This window comes from Meles meles, chromosome 1 (assembly GCF_922984935.1).
Source record: "Meles meles chromosome 1, mMelMel3.1 paternal haplotype, whole genome shotgun sequence".
Taxonomy (NCBI): Eukaryota; Metazoa; Chordata; class Mammalia; order Carnivora; family Mustelidae; genus Meles; species Meles meles.
In genome coordinates, this window is record NC_060066.1 from 181,700,344 (window position 1) to 181,714,694 (window position 14,351).

The following is a 14,351-nucleotide window of genomic DNA, read 5'->3' on the forward strand; positions in this document are numbered from 1 at the left end:
CATACTGGAGGCCCAAGCTTGTTCACATGGCAGCAGCAGGTTCTAAAAGAGTAAGAGAGGAAACTACAAACAAGTTCTCTTGGATCTAAGCTTGGAACTCAGACTGTATCACTTTCATTGCATCTTTAAAGCTAGTGGCTAGGCCAGACTGGATATAAGGGATGGGGAACTAGACCTTAACCTCTTTTTTTTTTTCCCCTCCTATGAGCACTTTTTTTTCCTTCAGTTTTTTTTTTGTTTTGTTTTGTTTTTTATGGTGATAAAATACATGTAAAATTTACCATCTTTTTTTCAAGTGTACAGTTCATTGGTGTTAAATACAGTTATAATGCTGTGCAACCATTACCACCATCCATCTCCATAACTCTTTTCATCTTGTGAAACTGGAACTCAGTAACTCCTCATTTCCTCCTCCCCCGAGACCCCCGAAGCCAGCATGATACTTTCTGTCTCTATGATTTTGACTACTTGAAGTACCATATGTAAGTGGAATCATACAGTATTTGTCTTTCTGTCACTGGCTTATTTCATAGTGTAATGCCTCTGACGTTGATCTGTGCTTAACATATTGCAGAATTTCCTTCATTTTTAAGGCTGAGTTATATTTTCTTGTATGTATATATTACATTTTGCTTATCCATTACTCCATCAGTGGACACTTGGGTTGCTTTCACATTTCAACTATTGTGAATAATGCTGTTATGAACAGGGGTGTACACATGTCTCTGTGAAACCCTGCCTCTCATTTTTTGGGGTGGTATATCCAGAAATAGAATTGCTGAATCATGTGGTAATTCTGGTTTTTTTGTTTGTTTGTTTGTTTGTTTTAAAGATTTCATTTATTTATTTGACAGAGCAAGCAAGCACAAGCAGGGGGAGTGGGAGAGGGAGAAGCACACTCTCCGCTGAGCTGGGAGCCCAGTGCAGGGCTTGATCCCAGGACCCTGGGATCATGACCTGAGCCAAGGGCAGATGCAACCAACTGAGCACCCAGGCACCCCTCTATTTTTAATTTGTTGAGGAACTATTTTATATTGTAGCTATACCATTTTACATTCCAGACCTTACCTCTTGAAGGGAAGAACAACAAATTTGTAAGCCTTTTAAATCTACTATATAGGGGCGCCAGGGTGGTTCAGTGGGTTAAAGCCTCTGCCTTCAGCTGAAGTCATGATCCCAGGGTCCATGGGATTATTTACTTGACAGAGAGAGAGAGAGAGATCACAAGTAGGCAGAGAGGCAGGCAGAGAGACAAGCAGAGAGAGAGGGGGAAGCAGGCTCCCTGCAGAGCAGAGAGCCAGATGCGGGGCTCGATCCCAGGACCCTGGGTGCCCCAATAAATAAAATCTTTAAAAAAATAAATCTACTGTATACATTGTTTTCCATAATTGGAGTATTTTTACTTTATGTACAATGAGTTGGCATTAAGGGAGGTATCTAGGAGATCTACAGTTAAGGTAGGTATCTTGGTGACCTATTCAAGGAAGTTCACTAAATCCAACTTAATGAAGCCTGTATCCTTCATGTTCTTACAGAAACACTGCCAACATGTTGAGGTCAGATTTCAGGATGAGACCATGCTGGTTTGAGCAGCCATGGCAAGAACAAGAACCCTGGGGCGCCTGGGTGGCTCAGTGGGTTAAAGCCTCTGCCTTCGGCTCAGGTCATGATCCCAGAGTCCTGGGATTGAGCCCCGCATCGGGCTCTCTGCTCAGCGGGGAGCCTGCTTCCTCCCCTCTCTCTCTCTCTGCCTGCCTCTCTGCCTACTTGTGATCTCTGTCTGTCAAATAAATAAAAGTCTTTAAAAAAAAAAAAAAAAAAGAACAAGAACCCTGACCAAATTTTCTCAGATGGCTCCCATACAGCTGCTGGTAACCCATCCTGCTCTCTCAGCTGCAATGAGGCAAAAGGGCTATTATATACATTTTTAGTTTTGATTTGCTATATTTTGTTTAGAATCCTTGTACTTATGTAATAAATTAATATGCCTGTAATTTTCCTTTCTCATAATATTTTTATCTGGTCTTGGCATCAGGATCCTGCTAGCCTTATAAAATGAGGAAATGAAATTCCCTACTATAAACATAATGCCTATCATAGGGGAGGTGCACAAGTACATTTATTAGTTGAATGAATGAATGGATAAGTAAATGACTGTAGAGGAAACAAAAAGGTCAGGCAGACTAGTAAAAATCAACTAGAAAAAAATTATGAGTAGTTGACAGAATTTTTTTAATGGAAATTCATAGTTTTAACTGTTTTCTTAATCTCATTTTTGTAGTCTTCTTACGATAGACATTCTGATATTACTTGCTCTCCTCCCAAAGTAGAATTTACATTGTTAGAACAGAAAGAAATCTTTCCCAGGTTCCTATAATTTGTAGCATATTCGTAGGTCCCAGTTACTATGGTAGCTACAAGGAAGCAAACATAGGGAGGGGACCCTGAGAGTGAGGAATGTGAGTAAAGAGCACATAGCTGAAACATGGACTTGGAAATCACTGCTCCCAGGACATTCAGTAATTCAAGGTTTTGTAGGCTGAAGGACTTGGATAGAGTAAGCACTCCAAATTATATCCAAAAATAACATCTCTGTGTTTCTTTTTAAAATATTGGCTCATAATCAGACTGTTGCAGACTGTTATATTCTCAAGTTTCCTTGTAATGGATGAATTAGTATATGTCATATCTACTGTGTGGTATTTGAAATTCTCTGCAAAATTCACTTTGACTGAAATTTCCCTGTAAAACTTATCTTCAAATTGGTATTATTTACCCTTCCTTCTTTGGATTTCACTAATTTTGGTTATTGGGGGCAAAAAACCCAACATATAACTTGGTTTTTTTTTTTAGTTTATTTATTTATTTCAGTAATCTCTACACCTAGTGTGGGGCTCAAATTCATGGCTGTGAGATCAAGAGTCACATACTCTTCAGATGAGCCAGCCATGCACCCCAACATATAACTTTTTTTTTTTTTTTAAGATTATATGTATTTATTTGACAGACAGAGATCACAAGGAGGCAGAGAGGCAGGCAGAAAGAGGGGAGGAAGCAAGCTCCCTGCTGAGCAGAAAGCCCAATGTGGGGCTGGATCCCAGGACCCTGGGATCATGACCTGAGCCGAAAGCAGAGGCTTTAACCCACTGAGCCACCCAGGCACCCCCCAACATATAACTTTTTATGATAGTTTTTCCCTATTTAGATTCAGATGCTACAGATGAATAGATGACCAGAAACCATCTGAAGGAGAGAATACTTTCAAGCACCTGGGCTAAACACATTATACACTTGAGTAATTCATTTGGTTCTAGTTATACAGGCAGTTGTTGCCAACAATGAAGCATGTTCAGTTATGTAGTAACTGTTGTCTGTCAGTAGGAGGCAGACAAATTCATCTTTAGAAATACTAGAGGTTCTAGAGCCTCCTGAGTGGGTTGGTTGATTAAGTGTCAGGCTCTTGATCTCAGGGTCATAAGTTCAAGCCCCACATTAGGATCTACACTGTGTGTGGAGCCTGCTTAAAAAAACAAAGGAAGAAAAAAGCAATACTATTTTTCTAGAGCTCAACTATTTTTTTCTTTTTCAAAGAGGTATTAAATCTTTCCTTTAGTTGATTGCTGTGAGGACCAAATGAGAGGATGCATTTTGTTTAGTTTTTTAAAACATGAACATTTAATGTTTGAGTTAAGCTCTTATACAGGTGATAAGAGCTTTGCAAATATTTACTGATTTAGTCCTCATAATAAGCCTGTGTGAGGTAGACACTGTTATGATATACATTTTGCAGATGAAACTGAGGGATAGAAAAGTATCTTGATCAAAGACATACAGCTAGTAAGTGGGATTTATACCCAGGTGGTTAGGCCTCAGAGGCGCTCTTCTTTATCATGATGCTACGCTTCCTCTATGTGAAAATGCTTTTGTAAGATATAGATAGATACTGTTAGTAGTTTTTATTAAGTGCCTGACACTATACTAGATGTTACAGGAGATATAAAGGAATCATAAGCCTGCCTGTGAAGAATTTATAATCTGGTTGGGGAAAGAAATATAACACAGAAAACAGCAATAATACGACAGCTTGTAACATCACCATCTACCAGAGAACTCTCCACGTTAGTAAATAGGCACCTTGTTTTCTTTCAGCGCTCTCTTACACAGCATAAAATCTAATGCATAATAGATATATGGTTAATGTTGATTAATGTACATGTCCTTAAATAATGTTATTCCCACTTCAATAGTGAGGAGACCTCAGGTGTTATTTGCAGGGAAAGAATTCCTTTTTATACTGTCCTTCTGTGCCATGTAATGAGTTTATGGACCATCCACTTACTTGGCTTTTTTTTTTTTCCATTAACATATAATATCTTTTTTTTTTTTTAAAGATTTTATTTATTATTTATTTGACACACAGAGAGAGATCACAAGTAGGCAGAGAGGCAGGCAGAGAGAGAGAGAGGGAAGCAGGCTTCCTGCTGAGCAGAGAGCCCGATGCGGGGCTTGATCCCAGGACCCTGAGATCATGACCTGAGCCAAAGGCAGCGGCTTAACCCACTGAGCCACCCAGGCGCCCCCATTAACATATAATATCTTATTTGCCCCAGGGGTACAGGTTTGTGAATCATCAGGCTCACACACTTCACAACACTCACTGTAGCATATACCCTCCCCAATGTCCATAACCCAACCACCCTCTCCCTACCCCCCCTTGGCTTTTTATTTTTTATTTTTATTTATTTTTGACAAAAATTCTGTATATTTAAAGTGTACAGTGATGTTTTGATATATGTAGACATGATTATGAAATGATTGCCACAGTCAAATGAACATACCTACCACCTCCTTAACTCTTAGTTTTGGGGATAATTTCACATTTACAGAATGATTACAAGACTAGTAGAGAACTTATATATCCTTTACCCGGATTCCCCAAATGTTAACATTTGTTCTATCATTCGCTTTCCTTGTGATATACTTTCAATATATAATATGTATAAACAGTATATTACATATACTATTATTATTTTTCTCAGCTATTTGAGAATAAGTTGCAGGTATGATTCCCTTTGCCTTTAAATACATCAGTGTATATCCTGTCCCCCACCCCTCACTGCCACCCAGAAAGGACAGTCTGTTAAAACAGAAAACTACACTGCTACAATACTTTAATCTACAGATCTTATTCAGACTTCACCAGTTAACCTAACACTATCCTTTAGAATAATACAAAAACATTTTGACTTGCCATGTTTTAAACATCTTGGTATGTGCTGTATGACAATCCCGTATTTAGTTCCAAGAGAATTGTGAGCAGGTGCCCTGTCCCCCCGACTTCATCATGCAGGCAGGGGCAAATGGCTTTGTTTGATTTCCCTTCTTTTGTATGATCCAGTGGAGCAACGTGACTTCATCGGAGTGGACAGCACAGGAAAGAGGCTGCTCTTCATGGCTAATGAAGCGGACTTGGATGAAGAGCTGGTCGTTAAGGGATCCATCCTGCACAAGTAAGCCCTAGGGTTTTCTTTCTGGCAGTTCTCCTTGTCTTAAAACAAAATAAAACCACCCAGTGGATGGGAAAGGGGGAATGAAAGCTAGATTATACTATGTGAAATTGACAAAAGTATGTGACTGTTTTCCCATGAGACGGGATGAAGGCTTTTCTTCATGCACAAGCTTAGCTTTTCCCTGTGTCTTTTTTGCCAAGGTAGAGTCAAATCCTGCATAGCAGTAGGGCAAAGCAGCTGTGGGGAGAAGAGGGAACAGGACTGTCTTTCTAACAGTGTTCTGGAGCTTCCTTTTCTTTAATTGTGGTAAGCACACAACATAAAATTTACCATCTTACCACTTTTAAGTGTACAGTTCACTAGAGTTAAACATATTCACATAGTTGTAAAACAGATCTCCAGAACTTGTTCATCTTGCAGAACTGAAGTTCTGCATCCGTTGAACAATAGCTTCCCCTTTTTCCTGTCCCCAGCTCCTGGTAACCGCCATTCGACTCTCTGTTTCTATGAATTTGATTATGTTAGATGCCTCAGATAAGTAGAATTATGCAGTATTTGTCCTTTGTTGACTGGCTTATTTCACTTAGTATAAAATCCTCAGGGTTCTTCCATGTTGTAGCTTGTGTCAGAATCCCTTCCTTTGTAAGGCTACATAATATTCATTCCGTTGTGTGGACATGCCACATTTTTTTATTTTTAAATGTATTCATCTGTCAGCGGATACTTGGGTCACTTCCACTTCTTGGCTGTTGTGAATAATGCTGCAGTGAACATGGGTGTGCACATATCCCTTTGAGATCCTGCTTTGGATTCTTCTGGATATACACCCAGAAGTGGGATTGCTAGATTCTATGACAGTTCTAGTTTTAATGTTTGAAGAAACCTCTCTACTGTTTTCTATAGTGACTGTGCTGTTTTACAATCACACCAACGGTGCACAAACATTCTAGTTTCTCTACATCCTTGTCAACACTTGTTATTTTCTGTTTTTTGATAGTAGCCATCGTAATGGCTACAAATAGGCCACCCAGTCACACATCTTCCTTAATCAGCATTTATTGAGTGCTTGCCCAGTATGGACTTTTTCATCAGAAGCCACCAGACTCAGAGCTGTACTGTCTGATACCAGTACACAGGGAAGTTTAAAAACTGTTTGGAGCCTGGGTTCGACTTGTCTGTGGTTTTATCCCAGATTGCAGTTCTCTGTTATTCTATTTTATGTTTTAAGATTTTATTTATTTATTTGACAGAGAGAGAGAGATCACACGTAGGCAGAGAGGCAGGCAGAGAGAAGAGGAAGCAGCCTCCCTGCCAAGCAGAGAGCCCGATGCGGGGCTTGATTCCAGGACCCTGGGATCATGACCTGAGCCGAAGGCAGAGGCTTAACCAACTGAGCCACACAGGCACCCCTATAATTCTTGATTAAACCCATTTTGCTGCTTAAAAATAAAACAAACAAACAAAAATGTTTGAAGCCTGGATGAAACTAATGTAAAAGGAGTAAATTGGGAAAGAAAAGTATCTTACTTATTGTTTTGCTATCTAGCACAACAGAGGTAGGGGACGTATTTCAAATTACATAACTTAATGAAAGTGAAATTTAATTCTAGCTTTAGCTAGCCCAATTACCCCAATGGATTAGAGTTCGGTATTAGGGGCTTTGTTTTCTCATGAATAAAAATGGGTTTGATAATAATAGGGCTGCGTGGGGAATAAATTTATGTAAAACAACCTAACATCTGTTTCATAATAAGTCGTCAAAAAATAGTAGACGTTATTATTATTTCTAAACAAATAGACAATGCTTGAAAAACACATGCATAATATCACTTCCAGATTAAAATTTATTGTTTCAGATTACATCACAAACTTCCCACTGACTAGTTCCTAATTAAATGTGAAAATCTCAATTAATATAAAACTGGCAAAAAGGGATGTCTGGGCGGCTCAGTCAGTTAAGCGTCTGCCTTTGGCTCAGATCATGATCTCAGGAGTCCCACACTGGGCTCCTTACTCAGCGGGAAGCCTCCTTCTCCCTCTGCCTGCTGCACCCGCACCCAACTCCTGTGCGTGTGCATTCACGCTGTCTCCCTTTCTCTCTGACAAATAAATAAATAAAATCCTTTTACCAAATAAATAAAACTGGCAGAAATTTCAATCGTGGAAGAGTGAGATAATTAAATATAATAAAGCTTAAACACTGGTGGTCAAGGAAAGAAACAAGATTCTGACAAGAAACAGAAAGGAATAGGGGCACCTGGGTGACTCAGTCTGTTAAGCATCTGCTTTTGGCTCAGATTATGATCCCAGGTAGATCAGGCTCCCTGCTCATCAGGGAGCCTGCTTTTCCCTCTGTACCTCCCCCTGCTCATGCTGTCTCTCTCATATAAACAAATAAAATCTTAAAAAAAAAAAAAAAGACAAAGATGACTCAATAAATCAATATCTCTGAAAAGGAGAGCTAAACATGTGGCCAAAGGCTGTATTCAAAGATATAAGGCCTTCTTGGCAAACTAGTTTAAGGCTTTTAATATAAAGATAGAAAGGCTAAGTAAATATGATGACTTCTGAAATCCCACTAAAACAGCAATATGGAGATTTTAGAGAGGGATAAATCCAGAAGACTAAAGAAGATTAAAAACGAAAAGGCAACAACAAGAGTTTGGAAACAGGACAGTTGACCGTACCCGAGAAAGCTGAATGCTAAGCCAGCAGTAGGGTGAAGCTGAACTGCAGACTGATTTACCCTACAAAACTCTAAGTAGTCAAGATTTAGCAGTACCAAGTATATCCAAACGGGAAGCTAAAAACTGGATTACTTGAAAATTTGTCCAAACTGTAGATAGATGCTCAGATTTCCTCCCCACCAAACCTCATAAGATTTATTCTTGGAAGAGGGTAAAGTAGATCTCTGGATTGGGGCACTAGACATGAATGAGGTTAGAGGTACCATACAAAAAATGGGGGGTACCATACCAAAAAAAAGTGAACATATGTCCTGAGGTCTTTAGCTTCTGTCTCCTACTTAGCTTCTATATACCAGCAGCCAAGCTTGTATCTGTCAAGCAAGGATGTTAGAAGATTCTTCTCTGTGGTAAAAGACAGTCCAAGAGGAGACCTAAAGACATAGACATCAGGGAATCCCCACCAGAAAACCCATTTCTTGGGTCATCCTACCTTGAATTTCAAAGTTGACAAAGCTCACCACATGTTGGGTGTTCACAGTGAAATATTAATTTGCCACTCTTAAATTTAGATAAAAAAGAAACAGGGATTATAAGATGTAGGGGCCGGAACAAACAGAAAAAAAACCCAAGTTAGCAGAAAACCCAATAGAAATTGTTCAGAGAGAAGAAAACTTCAAAAGTAATATTACTCAGAAATATTCATTGATAATTGAGCATCTGAATATCACTGTCCTAGGAAATAGGAATACAGCAGCAAACAAAGCACACCAAAATCCTTGCCCTCATTGAGAGATGAGAGAATACTGCATTCATGAACCCAAAAGCAGAATGCTATATTAAAAAGGGAGGATTTTGTGGCACAGAAATAGACATTGACATCAGTGGAACAGAATAGAGAGCCATGATTTATATGGACAATTAACTTATGACAAAGGAGCAAAGAATATACAATATAGAAAAGACGGTCTCTTCGATAAATGGTGCTGAGAAAACTGGACAGCTATATACAAAAGAATGAAACTGGACCACTTTCTAACAACATACACAAAAATAAACTCAAAGTGGATTAAAGACTAAATGTGAGACCTGAAAATATGAAAGTCCTAGAAGAGAACACAGGCAATAATTTCTCTGACATTGACCATAACATTTTTCTATATGTCTCCTAAGGCAAGGAAAACAAGAACAAAAATAAACTATTGGAACTACATTGCAGTAAAAAGCTTTTACCCAGAAAAGAAAACCATCAACAAAACAAAAAGGCAGCCCACTGAATGGGAGAAGATATTTGCAAACGATATATCCAATAGGAGGTTAATATCCAAAATATATATAAAGAACTTATCCGGGGTCCCTGGGTAGCTCAGTCAGTTAAGCATCCAACTCTTGGTTTCTGCTCAGGTCGTGATCTCATGTTTCGTGGGATCAAGCCCCATGTTGGGCTCCATGCTCAGGAGGGAATCTGCTTGAGATTCTCTCCCTCTACCCCTGACCCAACATGTGTACGTGCTTACTCTCACTCTCTCTCAAATAAACAAATCTTTGAAAAGAACTAGACAACACCAAAAAAACAAAACTCTGACTTAAAAGTGAACAGAAGACCTGAATAGACATATTTCCAAAGAAGACAGCCAGCAGACACATAAAGAGATGTTCAGCATCACTCATCATCAGGGAAATGCAAATCAAAACCACAGTGAGCAGGCACCTTGGGTGGCTCTGTCAGTTAAGTGACTGACTTCACCTCAGGTCTTGATCTCAGGGTCTTGGGATCAAGCCTATGTCGAGCTTCCCATTTAGTAGGGAGTCTGTTTGTCCATCTCCCTCTCCATCTGTCCCTCCTCCCACTCATGCTCTCTCTCTCTCTCCCAAATAAATAAATCTTTTTTTAAAAAAGCAAACCCACAATGAGCTATCACCTTATACCTGGCAGAATGGCTAAAATAAAAAGACAAGAAACAACAAGTGTTGGTGAGGATGTGGAGAAAAAGAAACCCTCATGTGCTGTTGGTGGGGATATAAATTGGTACAGCCACTGTGAAAAACAGGATGGAGGTTCCTCAAAAACTTAAAAATAGAAATACCATGTGATCCAGTAGTTCTGCTATTTGCTATTTATCCAAAGAAAATGAAAACACTAATTTGAAAAGGCATATGCACCCCTATGTTTATTGCAGCATTATTTACAATAGCCAAGATATGGAAGAAACCTAGGTGTCCATCACTAGATGAATGTATAAAGAAGTTGTGGTATGCGTGTGCGCGCGCGCACGCGCACGCGCACACGCACACGCACACACACACACACACACACACACACACACACACACACAGAGGAATATTATGCAGCCATTAAAAAGGTGAGATCTTGCCATTTGCAACACCATGAATGGACCTAGAGGGTTTATGCTAAGTGAAGTAAGTCAGACTGAGAAAGACAAATGCCATATATTTTGCTTACATATGGAATCTAAAAAATGAAACAAAAAACAAAAAAGCAGAATCAGAGCTATAAATACAGGGAACAAACTGATGGTTGCCAGAGGGAAGGAGAGTGAAGGGTTGAGCAAAATAGGTAGTGGGAGATACAGGCTTCCAGTTATGGAATGAATAAATCATGGCAATGAAGGGTACAGCTTAGGGAATATATAGCCAATGATACTGTAATAACATTCTTTGGTAGCTGCACTGGTGGTGAAGCTAGCATAAGGTATAGAGATGTTGAATTACTACATTGTGGTCAAGTATACGAAAAAAAATTTTTTTAAGGGGAACATTTAGAGAACAAGAAAGTGCTAATGGTAAAAATAAAAAACTCAATAGAAAGGTTGAAAATTTTGGGAAAATTTTTGAAAAATGTCTCACAAAGCAAAATAAAACAACAGATTGATGAAAAATAATAAGAAAACTAAAGGAGCAACCTAGGAGGTCCAACATTTGATATTAGGAGTTCCAGAAAAAGAGAGCAGTGAAAATGGAGAGGGGAGATAGCATCAATGAAGAAATATAAAAAACATTTCTCAGAATGAAAGGAGCTGTGTTTCTAGACTGAAAGGAAACAGTGCCCTGCAGAATGCATGAAAAGAAACATACCAAGTTGTCATTGTGAAATGTGAGAACATTTTACGGTTATAACACTGATGTCAAAGAGAGGATCCAAGAAGCTTCTAGATGGAAGGGGAGATATCATACATAAAGGAACTAAAACAGCTTTGAACTTTTAACAGCAGCACTAGAAATTATAAAACAATGGAGGACAGCTTTCAAAATTCTTTAGTCTATATGTAGTCAATCAACTATGAGAGTAGAATAAGCATTTTACAAACAGTTGCTTTCCAAGCATCTGTTTTCAGAAAGCTGCTAGAGAATTTATAACACCAAAGCCCTGGCATAGTCTAAGAAAGAAAGACATGGGATTATAGGATTATAGGAAAAAGAATCCCTAGGATTCCAGGATAACACCTTCGTTCCGGGTGTAGATGGCAATCAGACCAGATTGGAATAGGTCAGAAAGCTTTGGGAATAATTTCCTCAGGATACTCATATTTCTTCTGACAAAAATGACAAAATACTTGGTGTGTCTCAACATTTTGAGAGGCGTTTTGAGCACTTGGTGGTTAGTTTGGGGTTGAATTATTGATAAGTATCTGGAAAACTAAGAAATGGGAGAAAACAGTAATACCAAGGCAAACAAAAATATGCAGGAAAAAAATTAACCATTAGTTACTGAATGTTTCAGTACCCCTTCAAAGAAGGATTTGCTGCTCATCTATAAGGAGTGTAGTTAACACACAGTAACTTATGTTTATATATGCATCATAATGTAATCACTGACTTGACGTAACCAAAATCATGATAATTACTTTGGAATGATGACAGGGAGGGTTAGTATATTAGAGACACAAGGGAAGATAAGAGAGATAAACTTCCTCTTTGATAGTTAATAGCCATAATAACAAACTTCAATTATTGAACTAACCAAAACAGTAAGAAAATTAGGGAGGTAAAAGGTACAGGAAGTATGGGTATATGTGGTAGGGGCAGGGTTGGTCATGAAAGAAAGCTAAATCCTTATCTTCCATAGTGGGAAATCAACAGATAATGTCTGAAATGGAAAAATTAAGGAATATCAATATTAGAATGTTACTAGAAATACAGATATAAATAATTGAAAATGGGTGCTTCTGGGGAACAGAAAATGGGGAGGGGAGGGAATAGAGGACTGAAATTTTTCATTGTAAGCCTCGAGAACCTATTTAACCTTACTTACATAAAGTATGTGCATATGTAATTTTATAATTAAATTAAAAACAAGATAAAATACAATAAAAATTCCTGAATCAAGTAAAAATCTGCAGATCTTAAGAATCTGCAAATTTTATGGGGCATCAGGAAGATATTCTCAAACATGAAGGGGCTTACAAATACGGCATCTATGAGCCCTCCTTGGGGGGAAAAAAATAACTTCTTCACAGCTAGCTACCATGTCATGAGAACATTCAGGCAGGTTATGGAGAAACCCATGTGGTGAGGAACTGCCGGCAACCACATTAGTGAGCTTGGAAGCAGGTAATCTGAGACTTGTCAGCAGCCATGTTGAAAGCGGCTTTCCCTCCAGTCAGCCTCTAGTTGACTGCAGCCCTTGGCCAGCAGCTTGATGGCAGCCTCCTGAGAGAACCTGAGTCAGAACCATGAAACCACTCCCCGATTCCAAACACTGAGATAATAGTTTGTTATTTTAAGCCTCTGAGTTTGAGGTAATTTGTTATATAACTATAGATGACCAGTAAAATTCTCAATCTCTAGGCTTTGGATCAAGAGTCTTTCAAAAACAATGAAGTTGAAAGACATCTTGGAGGGAAAAAATAATGTGCTTATATAGCACAGTTCCTTTCCTTTCCGCCTCAGTTTGCTCCCCGCTTATCTTGGAAGTAGGGAAAGTCACGTGGCTATATATTTGGGATGCATCCTGTCTTAGCTGGTTGCCTTTGCTAAGATCTTGGACAAACTGTCAGCTCAGTCAGAAACATGAAGGAAATGGGTGATCATCCTATGGTCTTACTAAACTTGTAAGGTTTTTGTTGTTTAAACATTGGCAACAAACAGTCTCATAATTTTCTTTCTTGTGTTTGACAGGAGAGAGGCCTGGGTTAGAATGAATTATTGAGAAAAGGAACAGCCCCTTGACCCATAGTATTCATTGTTATAGTGTCATGTGATAGACGTAGAGGTAAAATGCCCAGGTACCCCTTCAAAGAAGGATTTGCTGCTCATCTGTAAGGAGTGTAGTTAACACACAGCCTCTAGTTGTTATCTTCAGGATCTCCCTCATTTGTAAGAGCCACATTGCCCAAGGTCATACCCTTGCTGGGGGCAGCCTGCATCCCAAGACTAAATGAAGGATGGGCGTAAAGGCCTGGTCACTCTGATAGGCGATACTTGCTCCTGAACTAACTGCCCGGTTGGCCGGGGCTTTGTAGAACCTGCATCTCAGTTCAGTTTGCCTCTGCCCAGTCGTGCTTCCTCCTCTTCCTTTCACAGGTATTGATCCCTAATAAACATCTTGCCCCCCCAAATACTGTCTCAGCTCACTTCTTGAGAATCCAGCCTTCAACACACAATAATGGTTTTCCCCATGATTTGCTACCACCTGGTAAAGCAAATTTTCTCACCCTTGGGATGATCACTTTTACAATCGTAAAATTAAACTGCCTGGATTATTAAATTGTTTTCTTTCTCAGGAAGGAAACCTGATGTAGTGGCCTCTGCATGTATAAAAACTGTGATGAATGTTATCTAATAATATGCATGCCTCTTATAACTCCTGACTGAGGATGTACCAAAAAGGTTGTATCCTTTCAATCAGTCTTTCCAACTTCACTATAGTAAGCACTGATTTCTTGTCTGCTCTTCTCACAAGACCAATCGTTCTCAACCGGGGAGCATTTTTTAAAATGCTAATGGCTGAGACCCACCCCTTGAGATTCTTACTTAATTGGTCTGGCAGAGGACAGGCATTTTTATTTTTATTTTTTTAAAGATTTCTCTTATTTATTTGGCAGAGAGAGATAACAAGTAGGTAGAGAGGCAGGCAGAGAGAGAGGGGGAAGCAGGCTCCTTCCTGAGCAGAGAGCCCGATGCAGGGCTCGATCCC

General features: G+C 39.2%; 1 protein-coding gene across 3 annotated transcripts in view; it reads left to right on the forward strand.

Annotated features, from left to right (window-relative positions):
• Nucleotides 1-14,351, forward strand: part of EIF2B3 (eukaryotic translation initiation factor 2B subunit gamma) — a 129,985-nt gene that overhangs the window by 45,811 nt on the left and 69,823 nt on the right. For all 3 annotated transcript variants that reach the window (XM_045980712.1, XM_045980721.1, XM_045980703.1), the window contains exon 5: nt 5,399-5,510. In XM_045980712.1, coding sequence (XP_045836668.1) covers nt 5,399-5,510 — 112 coding nt within the window. The remainder of the gene's footprint in view (nt 1-5,398; nt 5,511-14,351) is intronic.